This window comes from Cydia fagiglandana, chromosome 16 (assembly GCF_963556715.1).
Source record: "Cydia fagiglandana chromosome 16, ilCydFagi1.1, whole genome shotgun sequence".
Taxonomy (NCBI): domain Eukaryota; kingdom Metazoa; phylum Arthropoda; class Insecta; order Lepidoptera; family Tortricidae; genus Cydia; species Cydia fagiglandana.
This window is the reverse complement of record NC_085947.1, coordinates 4,058,045-4,080,571: the sequence shown is the minus strand read 5'-3', so window position 1 is coordinate 4,080,571 and position 22,527 is coordinate 4,058,045. Positions and strand designations below refer to the sequence as shown.

The 22,527-nt window shown below is 38.0% G+C and overlaps 2 protein-coding genes across 2 annotated transcripts in view; one reads left to right on the top strand and one right to left on the bottom strand.

The window, feature by feature from the left end:
• The window catches only part of LOC134671780 (transient receptor potential cation channel trpm), a 410,982-nt gene extending 408,653 nt beyond the window's left edge, over window positions 1-2,329 (bottom strand). The window contains exon 1 of the mRNA XM_063529610.1: window positions 1,804-2,329. Within this exon, the coding sequence (XP_063385680.1) occupies window positions 1,804-1,893 (90 nt within the window). The 5' untranslated portion in view covers window positions 1,894-2,329. The remainder of the gene's footprint in view (window positions 1-1,803) is intronic.
• LOC134671776 (5-formyltetrahydrofolate cyclo-ligase-like) overlaps window positions 1-22,527 on the top strand; it is an 82,917-nt gene that overhangs the window by 52,826 nt on the left and 7,564 nt on the right. Inside the window, exons 2-4 of the mRNA XM_063529606.1 lie at window positions 16,771-16,893; window positions 20,875-20,980; window positions 22,254-22,397. Of these exons, the coding sequence (XP_063385676.1) occupies window positions 16,771-16,893; window positions 20,875-20,980; window positions 22,254-22,397 (373 nt within the window). The remainder of the gene's footprint in view (window positions 1-16,770; window positions 16,894-20,874; window positions 20,981-22,253; window positions 22,398-22,527) is intronic.

The following is a 22,527-nucleotide window of genomic DNA, read 5'->3' as shown; positions in this document are numbered from 1 at the left end:
ATGTCACAGCCACTTTTTTTAGGGTTCGCCTCGTCTCTTGACGCCTAAAAGGCTAAAAGCCTATTTTACTAAACGGCTGGAGTCTTTTTGTGACGTTCTAATCACGTGACTCTTCATTGAATCTGTCATTCCAGTACAATTTTTCTTTTCGATCGAAAAATAGTTGCACATCGGTCACTAGTAGGAGGTACCCTACACCTAGCTGCAAAAGTGCATACCCACTTTATGTATGGAATTCATAACAGTTTTGCAGCATAATTTTCTTTTGTGGTGCAATAAAATATATTTACTTACTTTATATTCTTTATAAAGCTTTATATTCTTTTTTATTTCTTTTTTTTATTCTTTAGAGCGTATGTGGGGAACCCGGGCGGAAAACGTCCGTCTGGGCGTCCCAGATACCGCTGGAGTAACCAAGCCCAAAAAGACCTGTCCGCCCTCGGAATACCCAACTGGCGTGAAGTGGCGCAGAATAGGGCAGAATGGCGCTCTCTTGTGTCAGAGGCCAAGATCCTCTTTGGGTCACTGAGCCAGTGATGTATGTATGTTATATTCTTTATTATTCTAAGGGCTTTATAAAGGCCTGCGCAAAGCGGCGGAGCGCAGCGCAGATCACTTTAAAATTATCAATCTTCCCTATTTCAATTACATTCAGGTATAAATTTAAATGCTTTGAGACCGACCTCGGAGCATCACGGAGGATTGTTACTCCACGGCATCGAGGAGAACGTACTAATTGTTTGTTTACTTTTATTTAAATACCTAAAGATACAGACTATAGGTTTGGCGCGTTGTTTCATACGCTACTAGGCATTACTTAATAATTGTAATATCTAATCGATTAAAAACTATTCACATTTAAAACATACCTACAACTAATTATTTTAGTTCCACATAATAGTCCTACGAAATGAGTTATTACTTAAATTAATGTTAATTATACAAAAATTAACTTAAAATATGCCCCTGTTTGTTTGTGACTAGCAATGACTACGTAAGCAAAGATGGTATTTTGTTGCGGAAATCAGATGATCTAAAATTAAACTCGAGACGATCCGTTTATAAATAGATTAAAACAATTGCGTATATGTACCTTGAGTTGACAATAGCTCAACACCATAACGCGGTATCTGACAATGTCACCCGGTCGTTGACACTTGTTTCATTCATTCATTCGGTCAAAAATGAATGTATGTAGTGCCGCACTCAGTTTAGTTGTTTATCTCGTGAAAAATACATTTTATTTAGTTGATTGGATTGCCGTGAATACATTTTAAGTGGAAGAGCTGATTGTGTGACATATTTGTTCTAGTAAGAAAAGCGTGGTAATTTTATACATGCATGCTAATTGTTTACAAGCACGTTTTTAATGTTTACCGTAAATAAACACAATCGTTACTATGTTACGTTACGAATGCCTATCGGTTTTGAGCGATAACACGTGCATTGAATGACGTTTACGGACAATGATTTTAAACCAATGGAAGACCATGTCTGTTATTAAATAAGGAAACATTATGCAAAACAAATATGTATTTACACATACGGACGTTACGGACGCTCCAATTTATGAGACGTTCATAACCTTAATGATTTATGAAATATGCGAATCTTATCGTACATTAATTGCAGTTCCGAGCAGTTCTGTTAACCTTTACGTTTGTTTTGGCTGAGCAAATATAACCTATAAATAAAAAAACATTTACCCAAAATCCTTCTAAAACGGATGTATGGACGAGGTCGTTAATCATACCAAAACATTCACGCTTATGAAGTTTGCGTTTAGAAATTTATATCGCTTACCGTTTTCACTTCGCTGGAGCTCGACTTCGCAGTTGACATCGCCTTTATCATCCTGCTGGAGTTATCCAGAAAACACTTTTGGATACTCATTGCTCCTTTTTAAACACAACACGGCACACAAAAAAAATTACATCATTAACACTGCAAACTGTAGCACTGCACGTCACTATTACGGGCACATTAGAGACGCCATTTAGACACAATAACAATCACATTTCATACGAAACCGAGTGCGCGGCGTGTTAGGTTATATCCATTGATTTGACGTAAGAAAGTTTTGCTGGTGAGTTGAAGCAAGGCACGCGCGCACAGAATAATGGCCGAGCTCGACTGCGGCAGTGAGCGACCGGCGAGCGCTCGCAGCGCCCCTGCCGCGAACAAAGGAAGGTCGCGGCTTAGACCACTAGCCACACCTATGGATATGGTCATAACTTTTTATTCACCCCTGCAACGCGGTGACCTCTTTAGCGGGTCCTTTATCAAAACAGGTTTCCTCCCCAGATAAGATAAAGTTAGCATAACTGTTCCAGCCAAACCCAGAATTCAAGTCGTGAAATGAATGATTTCCGCAGTACTGCAACTAGAGATGCAACGGAACTGTTTGGCCGGATACCGGATACCGGATATTCGGCCTAACCATCGGCCGAATATCCGGTATCCAGCCGCCTAATATTCGGCCGGCGGAACTATACCTACGTTTCGGTTTTTCAGGTGCGCATTATTCAGGTTTTTACCTGTTTCATAGTGAACATTCGCGCGGACTCATTTCTAGGTTCGAAACGAGTGCGCGTGCAAGTGAGTGGAATGTCTAAATTGTTTTATAATAATAAACGAGTACGATTATAATCGTAAATGTTTCTTATTCCAATTTTGTTCACTCCGAAATCAAGCAATGTTACTATCCGGTATCCGGCCGGATAGTAGGTCACTATCCGGTATCCGGCCAGATAGTAGGTCACTATCCGGTATCCGGCCGGATGCTAAAATAATGGCCAGATAGGCCGGATACCGGATAGTAACATCTCTAACTGCAACAGGTTTACATAAGAATTCTAATAAGATCTGCGGGGATAATAATTAGTAGCATAAGCTAGTTAATCTACATAAATTATTTAGCAGAAGCAATTAAAGCAATTACACTTACAAATTACAGGGATACAGAAAAAGCCGCAAAATACTCCAACTAATGATATTAATGCGCAATTAAGCCCATAGGGCCGTGTTTATACAACAGACCAATGTATAATTCAGTGTATGTATACTAATATGCTGTGGAATTTGTAGAAACAGATTTTCTAGAATCGATTGTAATCATCTACATCTAGATACGCGATATACCGCGTTTCTAGATGTAGATGATTCTACCTATATTTCTTTAATTTCTATCGCAATTTTCATTTGTTTCATTATTGGAGAATCGAGAAAGTAAACTGGATAGGTATATAATCAATATATATCCATTAAAATTTGACATTTTAAAAAAATATATAAATCTGACGATAATTAGAATATAAAGTAAATATTACAGGTAATTAGGTATAAACGAAAGGGCGTTAATGACGGCAAAAAATAAGTTAAAAGACGTTATGCCAAGTCGGGATAGTTTCAGAACATTAAAAATACATTACGGCACTATCTTCAATTTATATATCCTGTTGAGGAAGGTATTTTCTCGAGGTATCACATAAAATCTGCTCCCAGATGATAAGTATATCATGTCCGTTCCAAGGTTTCTCCGGGCCCCCTGGCATTTTTTATCGAGATTGGGTCAAGAGAGCCGTAAAGAGTGAGAAGGGACTCACACGTTTTCGGATTTATATGTATGAAGCGTGGTGTGTGAACACCTATTGCATGAAGTGGCTAAATCTTTTGTATGCTTCTGTCAAACACTTCGTAAAAAAATTGAAATTTTAAGCTTGTTTCTAATTACTAATTTGTAATAAGTATAGTTACGGAATTACAGAATCAGGCATGCAGATTTTTTATCTGTGTAAGAACACTTAACGTATGTATTTAAATTTATACGACTTCTTGTTCGTAAGTTCTATAAAACTTCCAGTTCTTCTAGTGTTCGTTTTGCATAAAATTGCTCGTCAAAGTACCGAGTCCACTTAGAAGTTGACTTAGCGGAAAATTTCCGCATGATTTGCAGAGAGATGTCTAGACTATTTAGTTTCCTTAAATTTATTGATCTGAATGAGGTCTTCTGAGAGTTGTCTGATTTCGTGGTAAAATTGAACCTTCACAAAATAATATAGGTATATAATATATGCTGCCTTAACTTTTCTTTGATAACATATCCATACGCTATTTGAGTAGATCATAATTATCTCTTTAAGTTATTATCAGTTATTAGCCTTATCTTGGCGGTTAATACGGTTATGGTAATTAGTTTTCTCCACGTCGTGAAGTTTTAAGTAGACAGGTTTGAACAGCGCGTTTCAGAATGCTATGGTAAGAAATTTGCAAAATTATGGGCGACAAAGCTTTCTAAAATAGGGTTATTTCAAGTTGGTACTGTTAGCAGTAAAATATACCGGAATTAAATTCCCTTCCAAGTCTTCCAACCTTTACGATTGAATTCATTAAGTTTTAAGTCAGACTAAAATGAAATGTAGACGCTGATTTTATTAACAAAGGGAGGACCGAATAGAAATTCATAAATTTTAATAAATCGGCGTAATCAAGATTTCTACACTTACTAATTTGTAAAACGTTCACAATTGGCTTTGAGTCTTAATGTTTTGAATTAATTTGCATTTATAATTTTATTTTGATATTTAGATGTTTGTTTGTTTCTTAGATTGTTTGGATAATTTTCACTGGCATTCTATTGTATAAATTTATTTACTGTAATTTCGTTCTATTCATTTTTAAAACTAAGCTATTTTAAATATAAATAAATAATTTACAGACATATTGTATTCAAATTCTTCATCTATTTCAGCAGAAGCATAAATCGTATCTTCTTTATATCGTATGTCGTGTGTTTCTTTGAATCGTGTGTCGTATTTCTTTATATTTGAGTAATTTCTAACACGCGTTAAAATACTAATGTACTTACTAAAACCTACTTAGAGAAAATACATTAGTAGAGCTAGAGATAGTATTCCAATAATGGGTGCAACCGTTCCAGCGCTCCATTTGCCTGAAAGTATCGTTCGTACAATTAATAGAGCACATGCTGCTTTTATGAGGGTGTTTAATTGGACTTTAACTGCCGCCGTTGTCGCATTCATTCTGTTCGATTACCTATATAACCATGTGCATCCATTTTATACAATATCGATTGTTTGTTATTTAAATAGAACTCTATTATGTTTGCTTTCGCTTGCTCTTCATCGCTTTATGTTATACGAACTCTATTTCGTATTTTTTTTTAAATAAACGACTGTATCGTGTTGTCGACAACATGACGACATGTACTAGATAGTGGTTAGAAAAAGGAAAATTGCGATAGAAATTAAAGAAATATAGGTAGAATCATCTACATCTAGAAACGCGGTATATCGCGTATCTAGATGTAGATGATTACAATAGATTCTAGAAAATCTGTTTCTACAAATTCCACAGCATATTAGTATACATACACTGAATTATACATTGGTCTGTTGTATAAACACGGCCCTATGGGCTTAATTGCGCATTAATATCATTAGTTGGAGTATTTTGCGGCTTTTTCTGTATCCCTGTAATTTGTAAGTGTAATTGCTTTAATTGCTTCTGCTAAATAATTTATGTAGATTAACTAGCTTATGCTACTAATTATTATCCCCGCAGATCTTATTAGAATTCTTATGTAAACCTGTTGCAGTTAGAGATGTTACTTTCCGGTATTCGGCCTATCTGGCCATTATTTTAGCATCCGGCCGGATACCGGATAGTGACCTACTATCTGGCCGGATACCGGATAGTGACCTACTATCCGGCCGGATACCGGATAGTAACATTGCTTGATTTCGGAGTGAACAAAATTGGAATAAGAAACATTTACGATTATAATCGTAATTTTCCTTTTTCTAACCACTATCTAGTACATGTCGTCATGTTGTCGACAACACGATACAGTCGTTTATATAAAAAAAAATACGAAATAGAGTTCGTATAACATAAAGCGATGAAGAGCAAGCGAAAGCAAACATAATAGAGTTCTATTTAAATAACAAACAATCGATATTGTATAAAATGGATGCACATGGTTATATAGGTAATCGAACAGAATGAATGCGACAACGGCGGCAGTTAAAGTCCAATTAAACACCCTCATAAAAGCAGCATGTGCTCTATTAATTGTACGAACGATACTTTCAGGCAAATGGAGCGCTGGAACGGTTGCACCCATTAATGGAATACTATCTCTACTACCGTATTTTCTCTAAGTAGATTTAGTAAGTATATCAGTATTTTAACGCATGTTAGAAATGACTCAAATATAAAGCCTGACAACAGTTTATTTGACCCTCGCCATTTTGCGGATTTTCAATGGTACTAATTTATTTTACTGGCAACAAGTACTCTTTGACAACGAACGTTGGATGTCATCGAATGTCATCGATGTAAACAAATAGAAAATATCTACGAATATATTCAAATATAAACGATTTTATTACAAAAATACCAAAAAAATATTCCAAAGATGCGAAAAAAATTGTATTGAATGCAATCATATACTTACAGCTTAAAAAAGACGAAGGATTACATAGCATTCCAATAAATAATGTTTTAAAATTAGTTGTTGACATGACCGGTATTGACGTTTTATAGTGCGGTTGTATTGAACTGGTTATCGTATCGTATAGGAAGTAACTCAAGAAAATTAGAGCAATTGCTGTGACCATGTTAAAAAAATTGAAGACGATTATAGGAATATAAAGGTCCTATAATCGAATTGGAGACTGAACGTTTTATAATCGAGGTTGGTGTTCCTGAAAGCGGCACAATATCTGATGAAAATCAGACTTCATCAGAGTCAGAAAATGAAGAATATATAAATATTGAATATTTAGAATCCGATTTTGACGAATAGGTAAATTGAAAAAACCGAATTCTCTGTAAGCAATGTTTCTGACATTATACGAGTATCAACATGAAGCCAATGCCCACTACCCCGACTATACATGACGTACGCACATTATTGCCATAACTGCCATAAGTAAGCTGTTTGCAGCTACACTATCTCAGGGTTAAATAAACTGTTGTCAGGCTTTAAAATAATTTCTATACGATTTATGCTTCTGCTGAAATAGATGAAGAATTTAAATACAATATGTCTGTAAATTATTTATTTATATTTAAAATAGCTTGTTTTTATTCAAACATGAATAGAACGAAATTACAGTAAATAAATTTATACCATAGAATGCCAGTGAAAATTATCCAAACAATCTAAGAAACAAACAAACATCTAAATATCAAAATAAAATTATAAATGCAAATTAATTCATAACATTAAGACTCAAAGCCAATTGGGTAGGTAAAGTTTTTTGAAGATAGGCAAATTATATTTTTTCCCGATAGTATTCATTATAGCGATCACGGAAATGCAGCTCTTTTATTTTTATATCATTTTATTGATTAAATATAATTTTTTAAATGATCGATATGACGTTTGTGAGGTGAAATGGCAGACTCGAGTAATTAATTCCTTTGCGCGCAGTAAATGGGCCGAGATAGAAAAAAAATCGATGTCAACTGTCAGTGTCATTCTTGGAAAATAACTTGCAAATAATTGGAAAATAATGGTCGGACGAAACCACGGACGAAACATTTGTGTTTTCTTGTAATTGGATGTCGGTGTGATTTCTAGAATAAGTATTTTTAACGTCCCTAGCACGATCAACACGGATATTTTGATAATGATAACGATTGCTTTCGACTACTTGGCACTGCTTCTTGGAGAACATTTTCATTAACGCCTTCACCACGACTCTTGGACTGCTACACGAGTCACTTTGGATTTCAGTATCAACACAATAGATGGAGACGATCCCGGAAACGTTCGAATGGAAATAGAATATTACAGAGATGAACTCAAAAGTGCGTCGTACCGTCTTGTAGGAAGTACAGACGTTACTTTCCAAATTCAGCGTATTTGAGCACACCAAAGTCTTTAACAGCGATTCGGTGCCAAACTTTGAAGATATATTGGCCAAAATGGTAACTTATACGTTTGTGAGGACTATATAAACGTGATTGTTGTATTATACATACATGATGATTAAGATTGTAATAGTCTTATAACTAGGTCGTTATTGGCTATTATATATGGGCTCGGCAAGGTGTTCACAATATCTGAACACGCACGCCCTGATAATAGAGGCGTGTTCAGATATTTATGAGCACCCTAGCTGCACCAATATATCTGATGGCGACTGTACTTTAGAAAACTTATAATATAAATCCAAAATAATATAATATAAATCCAGTAAATTCCGTTTCGTTTTATTTTATAAATCCACAAATTATTATCCTTAAGCATTAACATTACAACAGTAAGATATAGGATCACGCTGTGTGGCGTGCCCTTGAAGAGAGTTGAAAGGTTCAAATATGGTCAATATGGATAAGTATGTCTGTAGGGTAAATGTGCTTCACGTTGGGGCCTGTTTACATATTGATTAGTGTTGATTGCGGGTTTAATACATTTGCCACTATACACAAGTAGCAAGTGTATCAACTCGCAAAAATACTACATTTTTGCTTCCATTGAGGTATACATAGTAAGCACTATTCTCAAATTATGTGAGGAAATAAAACAAATTCAATTTAGTAAAGCGTATTTAATAGGGGTAAAGTGACGCGAATACAATTAAAAAAACAACGCATATTCTTAATTTATATTAAATGTAGATGGCTTTTTAGTTTTCACTTGGTCACAGAAATACGCTAAAAACCACTTTCAGAGTAGGTGTTTCTTGCGTTTTGGCTGTCCTTCTTGTGTCCTTCCACAGCATGAGCATGTCGTAAGTCCTGTTGTATTTGTCCCTGGACTTAGCAGGAAGCTAGTTATTCATTATTAAGTTTGCTTCTGCTTTCAAATGAGGCGGTGTGCCGTCTATTCCAGGTCGTTTTCGTCACTTGAACTCATTTTGTTTATTACGAGTATTAAAATAACAAGCGGTAACTTATTGAGTATTGCACAACGAATAAACTTTGCCGCCTTTTATTTGCATATTTTTTTAAATTATATTACCATAGATACTAAGCATACGGTACGCGCATGCGTCAATCCGCGCGCACCGCGCAGCGCCCTTTCGCGGTGCTAAAGCGGTATCCAGACGGGACTGATAAAATCGGTCGATTTGATCAGAAATGAAATTGGCGTCAATCTCCAATTTTAGATTTATGGTGATATTAGAGACATTTAAATTGAAAAAATGCCCCATAACGAAAATACTAGCCTCACAAATTGGTGTTCTTGTGTCCGCACCTCATTTTATCGGTCATTATCGGCGGTTGAATTCGGCGAGCCAAATTGGCGTTTGCGTCCGTACGTCCCGATTCGATCGGGCAATTTAATCAGATTGGCGAAAAATTGACTTATCTGGATACGCCTTAAGCAACATCGAGTTCACGATAATTTGACATATAATAATAATAGATTTTTAGCATAAGTTGCATTTCATAAAACTTAACCCAAATCATTTGTACATTTTCAAGTCAAAGATAAAGACATGTTGGTTTTAAAATTTTAATAAGTATAGACCATAACATTGTCATGATCTTGTAACATTGTTAAAATAAGAGAGTCTCCCATTTTCATTTTATTGCATTTTTTATAAAATGTCTTTAGATTCTCGGGATATCTTGGTCCTAATTCGATTGCTCTTTTTTATGGAAATAATTATATCCTTCAGATTCACAGGATGCTCGAGGCTTAGCCGAATAACACTGCAAGGAAGTATGTCATGGCTCAATGGTTCTAATTAGCCATCAGTATAATACCGCCAATGAATGTTTACATCCACCTGAAAATAAGAACAACATTCATAAAATGAGGATAACCACACAAAACTAACAGATGGTTGAAATTGTTAGAAAAAATTAGACCGATTTCTTGTTTACGAACTTAACAGCTCATGGCAATTTAATAATAAAAATCAAAACACAAGTGAAGATAGTTTTATGTACCTATGTATTTCACGGATACGTACTCCTGTACGGCCATTGCTCCTCTAATTCAACGGCATTGTGCTTATCACTGTTATGATAATAATTTTAAATTTGTAGAATCTGCTCGCAATCTCGTATGAACTCGCTTATTTTTCTTGCAAAACTCTGTCCAAGGGTCAGCGCAGGGGCCGTCGTGTAGGGGTGGGGAAGAAAACGTTGTCCAATAATTATGCAGTGCCAAGTTATCGAAAGTAAATTCAATCTTTGTCCAAATACGCGCAGATGTCGTGGGGAATCAGAAGTCCGTGGGTCGTGCTGAGGTCGTCGAAAATCTCAATGATAACATTAATAGCAATTCGCAAGGTAACATGAGGCTTGTCCGTTATTTTTCGGGAATGAGAGCTAAGTGACACTGACAGTTGACATCGTTTTTTTTTCTATCTCGTACCATTTACGACGCGCAAAGGAATTATTGGGATCTGCCATTCCACCTCACAAACGTCATATCGATCATTTAAAAAATTATATTTAATCAATAAAATGAAATAAAAATAAAAGAGCTGCATTTCCGTGATTGCTGTAATGAATACTATCGGAAAAAAATATAATTTGCCTATCTTCAAAAAACTTTACCTACCCAATTGTGAACGTTTTACAAATTAGTAAGTGTAGCAATCTTGATTACGCCGATTTATTACAATTTATGAATTTCTATTCGGTCCTCCCTTTGTTAATAAAATCAGCGTCTACATTTCATTTTAGTCTGACTTAAAACTTAATGAATTCAATCGTAAAGGTTGGAAGACTTTGAAGGGAATTTAATTCCGGTATATTTTACTGCTAACAGTACCAACTTGAAATAACCCTATTTTAGAAAGCTTTGTCGCCCATAATTTTGCAATTTTCTTACCATAGCATTCTGAAACGCGCTGTTCAAACCTGTCCACTTAAAACCTCACGTCGTGGAGAAAACTAATTACCATAACCGTATTAACCGCCAAGATAAGGCTAATAACTGATAATAATAATAACTTGAAGACATAATTATGATCTACTCAAACAGCGTATGGATATATTATCATAGAAAAGTTTAGACAGCATATATTATATACCTATATTATTTTGTGAAGGTTCAATTTTACCACGAAATCAGACAACTCTCAGAAGACCTCATTCAGATCAATAAATTTAAGGAAACTAAATAGTCTAGACATCTCTCTGCAAATCATGCGGAAATTTTCCGCTAAGTCAACTTCTAAGTGGCCTCGGTACTTTGACGAGCAATTTTATGCAAAACGAACACTAGAAGAACTGGAAGTTTTATAGAACTTACGAACAAGAAGTCGTATAAATTTAAAAATACGTAAAGTGTTCTTACACAGATAAAACAAATTTGACAGAAGCATACAAAAGAGCCACTTCATGCAATAGGATAAGTGTTCACACGACGCTTCATACATATAAATCCGAAAACGTGTGAGTCCCTTCTCACTCTTTACGGCTCTCTTGACCCAATCTCGATAAAAAATGCCAGGGAGCTCTGAGAAACCTTGGAACGGACATGATATACTTATCATCTGGGAGCAGATTTTATGTGATACCTCGAGAAAATACCTTCCTCAACAGGATATATAAATTGAAGATAGTGCCGTAATGTATTTTTAATGTTCTTAAACTATCTCGACTTGGCATAACGTCTTTTAACTTATTTTTTGCCGTCATTAACGCCCTTTCGTTTATACCTAATTACTTGTAATATTTATTTTATATTCTAATTATCGTCAGATTTATATATTTTTTTAAAATGTAAAATTTGAATGGATAGGTATATTGATTATATACCTATCCAGTTTACTTTCTCGATTCTCCAATAATGAAACAATAACTTTGTAGGTAGCCTATGTAGGTCGGTATCTCATTTGACAACATTTTCAAGCCCTAAATTGTATACATTTCCAATAATAATTTATAAACCTGCCTACCTACTTTTAGAGTATTTCTTACGGACTCCGAATTTTTCATTAGTATCGCAGACATCTTTCCTTTTGTACTTTATTTTTAACGAATCGACTTCATCTTAAACTTTGTTTTTAACGCTGGAATCCCGGGTACAAATAAGCTAGAATGGCGAAATCCTCTTAAATCGGTTCGGTGCCTTTTGAGATTAGCGCGGTCATGCAAGATGCTTCCTTTTACTCGTGCAAAGTATGTAGCGAGCGATAACGACTACGTTGATAATTCTGAAAAGATTTATGTAAAAGAAATTTTCCATGAACTTAGTTCCTTTTGCGTCTTGCCTGAAGACGACGTGTGCGTTTCAAACAACACTGGCATACATGAGGACACGAAGGGTTATTAAACAACTATGTTATACAATGGAACTGCTATATTCATAATTTTAAATAACTACTATATCAAAAATTACTACTAATTAGTGTGCTTGTATTTGCGATAGCAGATAGATACCTATATGTTTAAGTGGGTAAAGATATAGTTGGAACAGCAACGAAAATGCAAAAGCTACAATCAGAGTCCGCTGCGTTAACCTAATAAGTAATAACTCACAAAATCTGGCTTATCACTATAGATATCGTACACTTCAGCCACCTGTAGCCGCTGTAAAACAACTTCACATTTCAACTTCATTTAGCAACACGTGCGAGCTAAGTTGATAAAATCTCGTCAAAGTGAGTTCACACTAGTTCGAGAGGCCTTAGCTAGATGGCGCGGTTATCAAAGCGTTGAACACGAGCATATTGCGTGACTGTTTTGGTTCCATGCCGTATCGTTTTATCATTGGCAGATGAATACAAACAGTGTTACTGTTGCAGTGTATAACTGTGGTAGCGGGATCTAGCTACTGGTGAGTGAATCGGTTAATTTTTCAATTTACTTTTCACTAACCTAACATTGCAGTAAACAGTAATTATACCGGTATTAACCGGTTAACACAATGTTGATAAAGCAATCTTAAAACTGGTTTATGATAAAAATAAGAAGTTTTCACTCTACTCTTTAGACAACATTTTTAATGTTATCATATCAGTATAATTAGTAAGTGAGGCGTCTGAGATTTACTATAAAGAATAAATTTCGCTACTATAGTTCGTTTTTTTTAGCATTAGAAAGAACTTGCAAGAAGGTAAGCGATCTTGACATGTCTTTTAATTGAAATACGCTTTTTAAAAATCAGTAACTATTACTTATGAAAGCAGAAGAATATAAATGATCGTATTAGATTCATAATTTTTACATATTTGCCGTGACTTATTTTTTAAACGTGTTTTTCAATAAAAAGACACATCAAGATTGTTTACCTTATTTCTAATGCTAAAAAAAACGAAGTATAGAAATGTCGTTACTGTTTAGTGGGATCATATTTATAATAATATATTTAATGTCAAAAATAGTAAAAAATAAAACGTCATGCATTTCGTTCAATCATGATTCATTCGGTCTAATAAAAAAATGTTACGTACGCGGTTTTGAATTTTGGTAAATACCTACCTAGGTACTGTAAAATTGCATTTGGTTGTTTCTAAAATTATTACGTTACGTATTAAAAAAAAAATCCCACACGCATAAAATAATTATAATTTTATTTTTAAATAAAATGCATTCGTTTTACTGAGTAAATATATTTTCGAAATTAAAATATGTAAGTAGATGCTTACTCCTTACCTACATAGTTCAATTTCATTTTACAGAAACTGTTCGTGATTTTATTTATTTTTTCATACCTACGTATACTTCAAGAAATGTGCGAGTAGTGTTAATATTGTAAAATGCAGTTGCATTAAAAATTTAATATATATAGTTGGGTAAATTATATTTTTCGTCTGTCGGTGACTGCCCTAGTAAAATTCAGACTTAAGTATATTTATTTGATTAGTTGTACCTTTGATATATTCCTAGATTATTTTTCTATTAATTTAAAAATAAGTAAGTATTGTTTATGAATAGAGATTATGACTATGACTATGATACGCCATCATCCGTACCTACCGGTTTCTACAATACTCCGCTGGTTGCCAGTCATCGGCATTTTGATCTACAACGCGTTACATCAGCCACTGAAAATGGGGTGGGTACTCGTTGTAGGTATAGGTCATACTGAGCATCTTTTACTATGGGACTAACCCCGAATTGCGATAAAAAAATTGACACTCCCATAGAAGATATCAACATCAGCCAGCCATAATGTATGGGAAAGTCAATTATTTTTTCGCGATTTCGGGGTTGGTTCCATAGCAAAAGTTGCTCAGTATGACTTATACAACGTGTGCCCAACCCACTTTCAGTAGCTGGTGTAACACCTTGTATATGCCTTGCCAAGTTGCCACTGTATGTATGTATGTATAAACTCTTTATTGTACAAAACACAAATCACAAATGAACACCGCAAGGTATTAAGGCAAGTGTAAGGTTAACACCGCAGTTAACTTTTGTGGAGCAAACTGTGCAACTTTACCATGTTGCAAAGTTGCTTCACAACATTGACGTATATCTCAGGACTGGCCTTACGGGTAATAATAATGGGGCATGAATGGGACCAGCGGGCGCAGCACGGTTCCATTTTTATCGACTATCACTATGCGCGTCCCTTTCGCACTTACATACTTGTTGGAACGTGACAGATATGGTGACAAGGGATAAAAACGCGACCATGCTACGCCGCCAGGGCTATAACCGCGAAAATCGAAGTTCGCAAATTGCGGGGATTTTTCTCTGTCACTCTAATTACGCCTTCGTTGGAATAAAAGAGAAAGATCCCCGCAATTTGCGAATTTCGGTTTTCGCGGTAGCCGCTCAGTGCAGCGGTGTGACACCGCTACAACGCGATTGGTTGATGAGTTCGCATCATGCGCGCTATTGGTTGCAACTAGTTGCGTTAGACTGCACGATTGGCTCGAATTGGTGAGTGACACCGCTGAGCACCATTCTTAGTGCCCGTAAGGCCCGTTCTAGATATACCGGGTGTGGCCTATAATTTGAGCAAAATATTAAACTGTAGGCTGTACTCGTCATACTGCCCAACATTTGTTCAGCGACTTTTAAAAATAACTTGCGGTTTGATTTTTAATACACTTTAAAGTTTATTCTAAGACGCAATGTATTGAGAATTTTGTTATGTAAGGCGTGACAAGCAACGTCAATCACAATGATATGGCGTCCATTGAAGATAATATTTATTTTGTATGAAAAATAGGGAGTCTAAATACTTCATAATTTTTAAAAGTTGTTGAACAAAAGTGTCACCGTTTGAGGAGTACAATCTATGTTTTAATTATTTGCTCGTGTTACAGGCCACACCCGGTATGTCAATGAGTTAACTTTTGTGCAGCAAACTGCGCATGAGTAAGTAACAAGTAACTAGACTAACTAGGTAAGTTAACCTAATGTTACCTTGTTGTAAAGTTGCTCTACAAAAGTTAACTGCATTGTATAAGTATAGTGTAAATACTGATGAACTATAAATGTTTTCATAGTATTAATAACTCCGGAACTTCCAATGTTTTCATAGTATTAATAACTCCGGAACTTGTAAATGTCAGCCCATAGAAAGAGTTAATAGTTTTACATATCTTGGCATGAAAATCGACGAAAATTTCTCCTGGACGACTCATGTAGATTACATTAGTAATAAATTAAGAATACTTTTAAGCATATTTTACCATCTTAGTTTTAAAGTTCCTGTTAGCACGTTGAAATGTATTTATACTTCTTTAGTAGAGTCTATTATTAGTTACGGTCTTGACTGCTATGGCCTCACGTTTAAAACTAACATAGATAAATTAGAAATGTTACAAATTCGTTTTCTAAAGTTACTAGTTAATAAAAAGATAAAACACAGTTGCAAATCTGACTATAGACAATTATTTAAAGTATGTAAAATTTTACCAGTGGGATTAAAACTCAAATATATGTTAGCTGTAAACAGTCATGGCAGCCAGGAACACAGGGATCTAGTCAATCATAGTCATAATACCAGAGCACTAACTGCGGGCAAATATGAAGTACCTAGGGTGTATAATTATTATGGCGATAGGACACTAAAGAAACGTTTACCCTATTTACTGAACACTTTGCCCACGGATATAGTAAAAGAGCCCAAAATAAATAGATTTAAAATCAGTCTAAAAAGGTATCTCCTGAATACTCTATAGGGGATGTCTTACCCTATAGTGTATTCATGATATACCTACCTATTTCAACTACGAATGTAAACCTATTCTAATTTTTAAATTTAATTAAGTATAGTATTATAGTATACTGAGACTCCACAGTCAAACTAAATGTAGTTTTGTGGAGCATTGTATGTAACAATAAAGTTGTAACTTCTAGTATAATAAATAATTAAATAAATAAATATATCTAAGCTGTTGACATGTAAAATATTACTTTTTACCAATAAACGCTATCTATCTATCAATCTATAGACGCCTCCTTGGGCCTTGGGGCGACACATTCATCATCATCATCATCTCAGCCTTTTATAGACGTCCACTGCTGAACATAGGCGTCCCCCTTGGACCTCCGTACGTGCCGGTTGGAAGCGACCCGCATCCAGCGTCTTCCAGCGACCTTAACAAGGTCATCTGTCCATCTTGTGGGTGGACATCCTACGCTGCACTTGCTAGTCCGTGGTCTCCACTCGAGCACTTTTCGACCCCATCGACCATCTTCTCTGCGTGCAATGTGGCCTGCCCATTGCCACTTCAGCTTGCTAATCCGGTGGGCTATGTCGGTGACTTTAGTTCGTCTACGGATCCACATATCCCAAAACCACATTAACTACCCAAGGGGCGGCATATTACCCAAAACTTATTACATAACCACACTTTTTATTCCCAGTCCACAATGGCCCCCGGCACGCCCAACCCCGCCAAGATGCTCCTGCGCAATGAGATTTCCTCGCGCATCGCAGCCCTCTCCGCTGAGGAGAAGAAAAGGCAATCCAGGGTGGTGTATGAAAAGGTATTATTAAGGTATTATCATGCCAGAACTTTAGTCAACACATAGATTTCCCGACTAGAACACAGAATAACAGGTCGACTTTATTAGACCACGTATATTCGAATATTTGTACCGACCGTGTGTATAGCGATTACGTAAGCACTCACCTGAGCGACCACTCGGCGCAAAAGATAACACTTGTAAACAATTCGCCCGCAAAATATGCATCTATACCTAGACGTATTATTAACTCCAACAACAAAAGATGTTTTTTTACTGCAATAGAATCAATTGACTGGCCGGAGGTCGTCGCAAACAGCCAAGGAGACTGTAGGTCTTTATCAGCCACATTAATTAACTTATTAATTTACAATTTTGAAATATGTTTTCCCAAAAAAATATCAAACCAGAGTTTGAATAAATGTCCTTGGATTGATATAGAAATATTGAATCTTAAACTTCTTATTCACGACATAGCCGATTTAAAAGAAAAATTTCCTCTTGAAACGTATATTGCCGATCGGTGTCGCACCTTAACATCTAAATATAATGCTATGTTAAAACGTAAACGTACTGAGTATTACAGCGAACTTATAAGTAACGCCTCTAATAAATGTAAAAGTATGTGGGGAGTTATTAACAAAGAGCTGGGTCGTAAGTGCCGCGAGCGTATGGACTACACGGAAATCGTAAGGGACGATCACGGGCTTAAATTTACATCGAAGAAACTCGCGGTCGACGCACTAAATACGGAATTTATAACAGCTGCTACTAAGTGCGGCGCGCCCGCGCCCGATACTGACTACTCGATGTCAGCAATATCGAACAATATTGCCGAATGTGATCGCTCCTTGAGATTTAAACCTTTCTCGCCTAACGAAGTGGAGTCCATACTTCGCATACACATTGCTCCAAAAAATAGCACTGATATTTACGAAATATCAGCCAGCATTCTTCAGTACGTGGGCCCAGCGCTGTCTTATGTACTTACAGAGTTATATAATACCTGTATTCGTCAAGCTGTAATACCGGTGAGCCTCAAAAAAGTAAAAGTCACTCCGCTATACAAAGGAAAAGGCTCCAAAGCGGCCCTAAACTCGTACCGCCCCATATCGCTGGTACCCGCCATCAGTAAATTATTAGAAGTCGGGCTTAACAATAGGCTATTATCGTTCTGGATACCACAAAATACGTTGTCAGATAGACAGTTCGCATACCGTCACGGGCGCTCAACTACCGACCTGGTGCGCGAGGTGGTGTGGGACGTGCTGAGCGCGCGAGAGGCCGCGCTGCAGGTGGCCGTGGTGTGCTGCGACCTCTCGCGCGCGTTCGATACCGCCGACCACCGCCTTATCGCGCGCAAACTAGGGCACTATGGTGTCCGTGGGCCGGCACTAGCATTACTTATGTCTTTTATGTCCGATAGATGCCAAGTGGTCGTAGGTGATGGCGGTCGCGTTCGGTCAGAGGAAATGAAATGCCTACTCGGGGTACCTCAAGGCTCGTGCCTCTCGAATACCCTATTCAGTATTCTCCTCAATGACCTCCCACAGATCATAAAGGGCCCCAACATTTATATGTACGCTGATGACGTGACAGCTGTCGTCACAGGCGCATCCCACGAACAATTGGAAACAAACGTCAACAGTACCCTCCACCAACTGAGCCAATGGTTTAACGCGAACGGGTTGGCCCTCAACAAAAGTAAGACTTTCTGGATGAAGTTTAGGCTTAACGGTCACGCGATCCAACCATCGACGGTGTGCGCCGGTGATGACGCTGTCCAGCAGGTAACCGAAACAAAACTTTTGGGTTTCACTATAGACAGCGGGTTACGGTGGGACGCGCACATCGACCACCTGTGCGCCAAGCTAGGGAGCGCGTGCTACGCGCTGAAGCGTCTCGCTAGTACTGCGACCAGAGATGTCGTCAGGAGCTGCTACTTTGCCACAGTACACGCGTATATCACGTACGGTACCGAACTTTGGGCTACAGCAGCAGACTGGCACAGGGTATTTGTACTCCAAAAGCGAGCTGTTCGGGCGATAGCAGGTGTCCCTGACGATGTCTCTGCTCGCGAGTACTTTCGACAATTTAGCATACTAACACTTCCATCTTTATTAATCCAAAATGTGGCAATATTTACGCACAATAATAGCAAAGAGTTTGCAACTAAATCAGCTAACACAAAATATAGTCTGCGTAGCAATAAAAACGCGGGCCAGCTTGCCCCCGTACCCCGCAAGCTCGCGAAATCCAAACGATCAGTCTACGTCCTCGGCCCTCTAATATACAGTAAGCTACCGGAAAGTATCAGGGATGCACCTTCCTCACATGTATTTAAAAGCAAACTTAAAAAATGGCTCCTGCAGGCGCAATTTTATGATGTAAATGAATTAAGTAGTAAATAATAAATAAATGTATAAAATATATGTACAATTTGTAATACGAGTATCTACATTAATGCTGATGTTATTTATACACTAATACTTATAATAATATATTAGTTATAACTATAATGCTTTAAATGCAAATTTACAAACCGACTTGTAACGATGTTACTAATAAATATTTTCTTTTCTTTTCTTTTCTTTTCTTTCTATGGTGCTCCCATACTGGAAGTTATATAACATCGTGTGACACGGATAACATGATAGTATTGACAGTGTTATATTATGTTGTCCCTATCACATAGGTAATGTTATATCACGTAAGTCATGTTATATAGCTGCCAGTGTGAGAGTACCATTACGAATTTCTGATTAACAGCCGAAAGACTAGATTTACACAATGCCCGGTGGAAACGATACGGATACTATTAGGGTCTACGAAAAAGTATTAGGCTCTTTATCATCACGTGAACGTCTTCACAAAAACCAGTCGAGTCGTGTGCTGTGGATTGAAGAGTTCTTTGTACTTAGTTTTAAATTTTGTTTTATAATACTAAAATGCAGTATAGGAGCATTCCACGGGCTGTCCCGTATTACAAACGTATTTTTTTTTCTGTGCATATTTTTGACCATTTGTCATAGAAAAGAAAACTCTTGTATTGTATTGTATTGTAGTACGGGCGATTTTCCGCAACTCGACGTCTTGCGCCTATTTTGCGTGATAGGGGGTGGACAAGTCTTGCCAGCCCAGCTCCTCGAGGAATCCTATCAAACCTTTGATGTTGAGTAGGACCTCGGGGAGTTCTCTCGGGGATCCGAGATGTTTTGCCCTGTATGGGGCCAATCCGCTGCATTCCAACACCACTTGAGAGGCTGTTTCTTCTTTCTCCATGCACCCACGGCATAGGGGACTGTCTGTGACACCTGTTATAAAAAGATGTTTGTTAAAAAGTCCATGACCTGTTATGACACTGGTTACCATACTCAGTCGAACCTTTCCTAGTTGAAGGAGCGACCTTGTGAGCTTACCGTTCATGCTAGGAATGGCTTGCTTGGCCTGTCTGCATCTAGCTTGGTTTAGCCAGTGTTCTGTGTGTAGTTTCCCTGTACGTGCCAGCAGCATTGAGCGTACCTTACTAAACGGTATCAGGAGGATCGGTTCCGGGCCAATAGCCGATCCTTGTCTGGCGAGCTCGTCCGCGATGTCGTTGCCTCGGGATCCACTGTGTCCTTTGATCCATTGTAAGGTGATCTTATTGTTCTGACATACCTCCATTAGTCGTTTGTGGCATTCGTGTATAAGTTTGGATGTGATTATATGGCATTTTAGGGCCATTAAGACTGCTCTACTGTCGGAGAGTATGCGGATGGAAGATCCTACTACCTTCCTTGCAGTGATGGCAGCCGCCGCGATAATGATGACCATGCTGGAAACTCTTATGCCTGCAAATCTTCACAAAATTCGCATTTGTACGGGACAAACGGTAGACAATTTCATGGAATGCTACTATAAGTAAACCTATTTTCTGCGTTAACAAACAGCAGCTTTCTCATCTTATATTTCCTTATTTCATATCCGTACTCTATGCTAATATAGAACTATAATTTGCAGGTTATCAACCACCCCTGGTACAAGTCGTCGAAACGGATCGCGCTGTACATGAGCACAGACCAGGAGGTGGACACCTCGCCGCTGCTGCAGCACGTTAAGGCCAAGGGTCAGTCATGTCATCAGATATATCGCTGCGGCTTAGGGCCACGCCACATCTAGCGTCTTTCGAGCGCCGGCGTCTGGTCAGCGCTATGGAAAATTACATCGCTGCGCAGTTGCGTCGACGTTGCATCGAGCAGCGGCCATAGAGTTGTAGACGCCGACGCTCGAAAGACATGCACTAGATGTGGGGTGGCCCTTAAGCTGTTTATCCAGTTCCACCTCAGAATAAATAATAGTACTAGGTACGAAGACTCACTCTCTAACAAAACGCGTCTGTTACGATCTGGATAGATATTGCCGCTAGGTGGCGACAGCGCCACGCGCGGCAAAATTGGTGTGGAACGGATGTACTTTTAGCTACCTGTAGCCCCTTCTTCCCTTCTTCCTCGTGTTATCCCGGCATTCTGCCACGGCTCATGGGAGCCTGGGGTCCGCTTGACAACTAATCCCATGATTTGACGTAGGCACTAGTTTTACGAAAGCGACTGCCATCTGACCTTCCAACCCAGAGGGTAAACTAGGCCTTATTGGGATTATTCCGGTTTCCTCACGATGTTTTCCTTCACCGAAATGCGACTGGTAAATATCAAATGATATTTCGTACATAAGTTCCGAAAAACTCATTGGTACGAGCCGGGGTTTGAACCCGCGACCTCCAGATTGCAAGTCGCACGCTCTTACCGCTAGGCCACCAGCGCTTCTAGCTACCTGTAGCAAAGCGACGAAATCGCGGAGTGAGGCACGCCTGGTTCCACTGAGGTGGAGATGTGCGGAACATTTTACGTGACAGCTTATCTTATCTTATCGTTTTCGGGGGCCCTTGCGGATACAATTCGAGTTCGACCCATAGAGATCTTTTGTGCAATTAACCCCTAAGGTCCGTCAACTACTCAAGAGCTTTTCCCGCCATCTCCATGTGCCGCGTGACAGCTACTCCATATAAAAATAAACTGTCAGGGAGTTAGGGACCCCAATAAGACCTAGATTCCTCTCTAAGTTGGAAGGTCAGATGGCAATTGCTTTCGTAAAAACGAAATGCCTACGTCAATTCTTAATATTAGTTGTCAAGCGGACCCCAGGCTCCCATCAGCCGTGGAAAAAAATGCTGGGATAACGCGAGGAAGAATTCCTATTCTTCCTCGCGTTATCCCAGCATTTTTTTAGGAGATAGGGAGATAGGGACCATTCGGCTTGAGGGGTTTTAGTTATTCTTTGTGTTTGACCTATATTGAGAGTTACAGAATCTTCATATTTTTATAAAGTGTTATATCTTAAAGGGACGGCCTTCGTGCCTCAGTACGCTGGAGGCCACATGAAGATGCTGCGAGTGGAAGCAGGAGACGAAGCCAGCATGGATGTAACCAAGCACGGAATCGCTCAGCACAAAAAGGATGCCGCCAGGGACGACGCTTTAGAGTCAGGTAACTTTGTTCCTACCATAGACAGTAAAGCAGATTTCCAAACCCGTGAGCTTCTTAGAACTTATGTTGAAAATATTTCATCTGTCGATGTGACGGAAAGCATCCTCGAAAATCCGGACTTATCCCAACA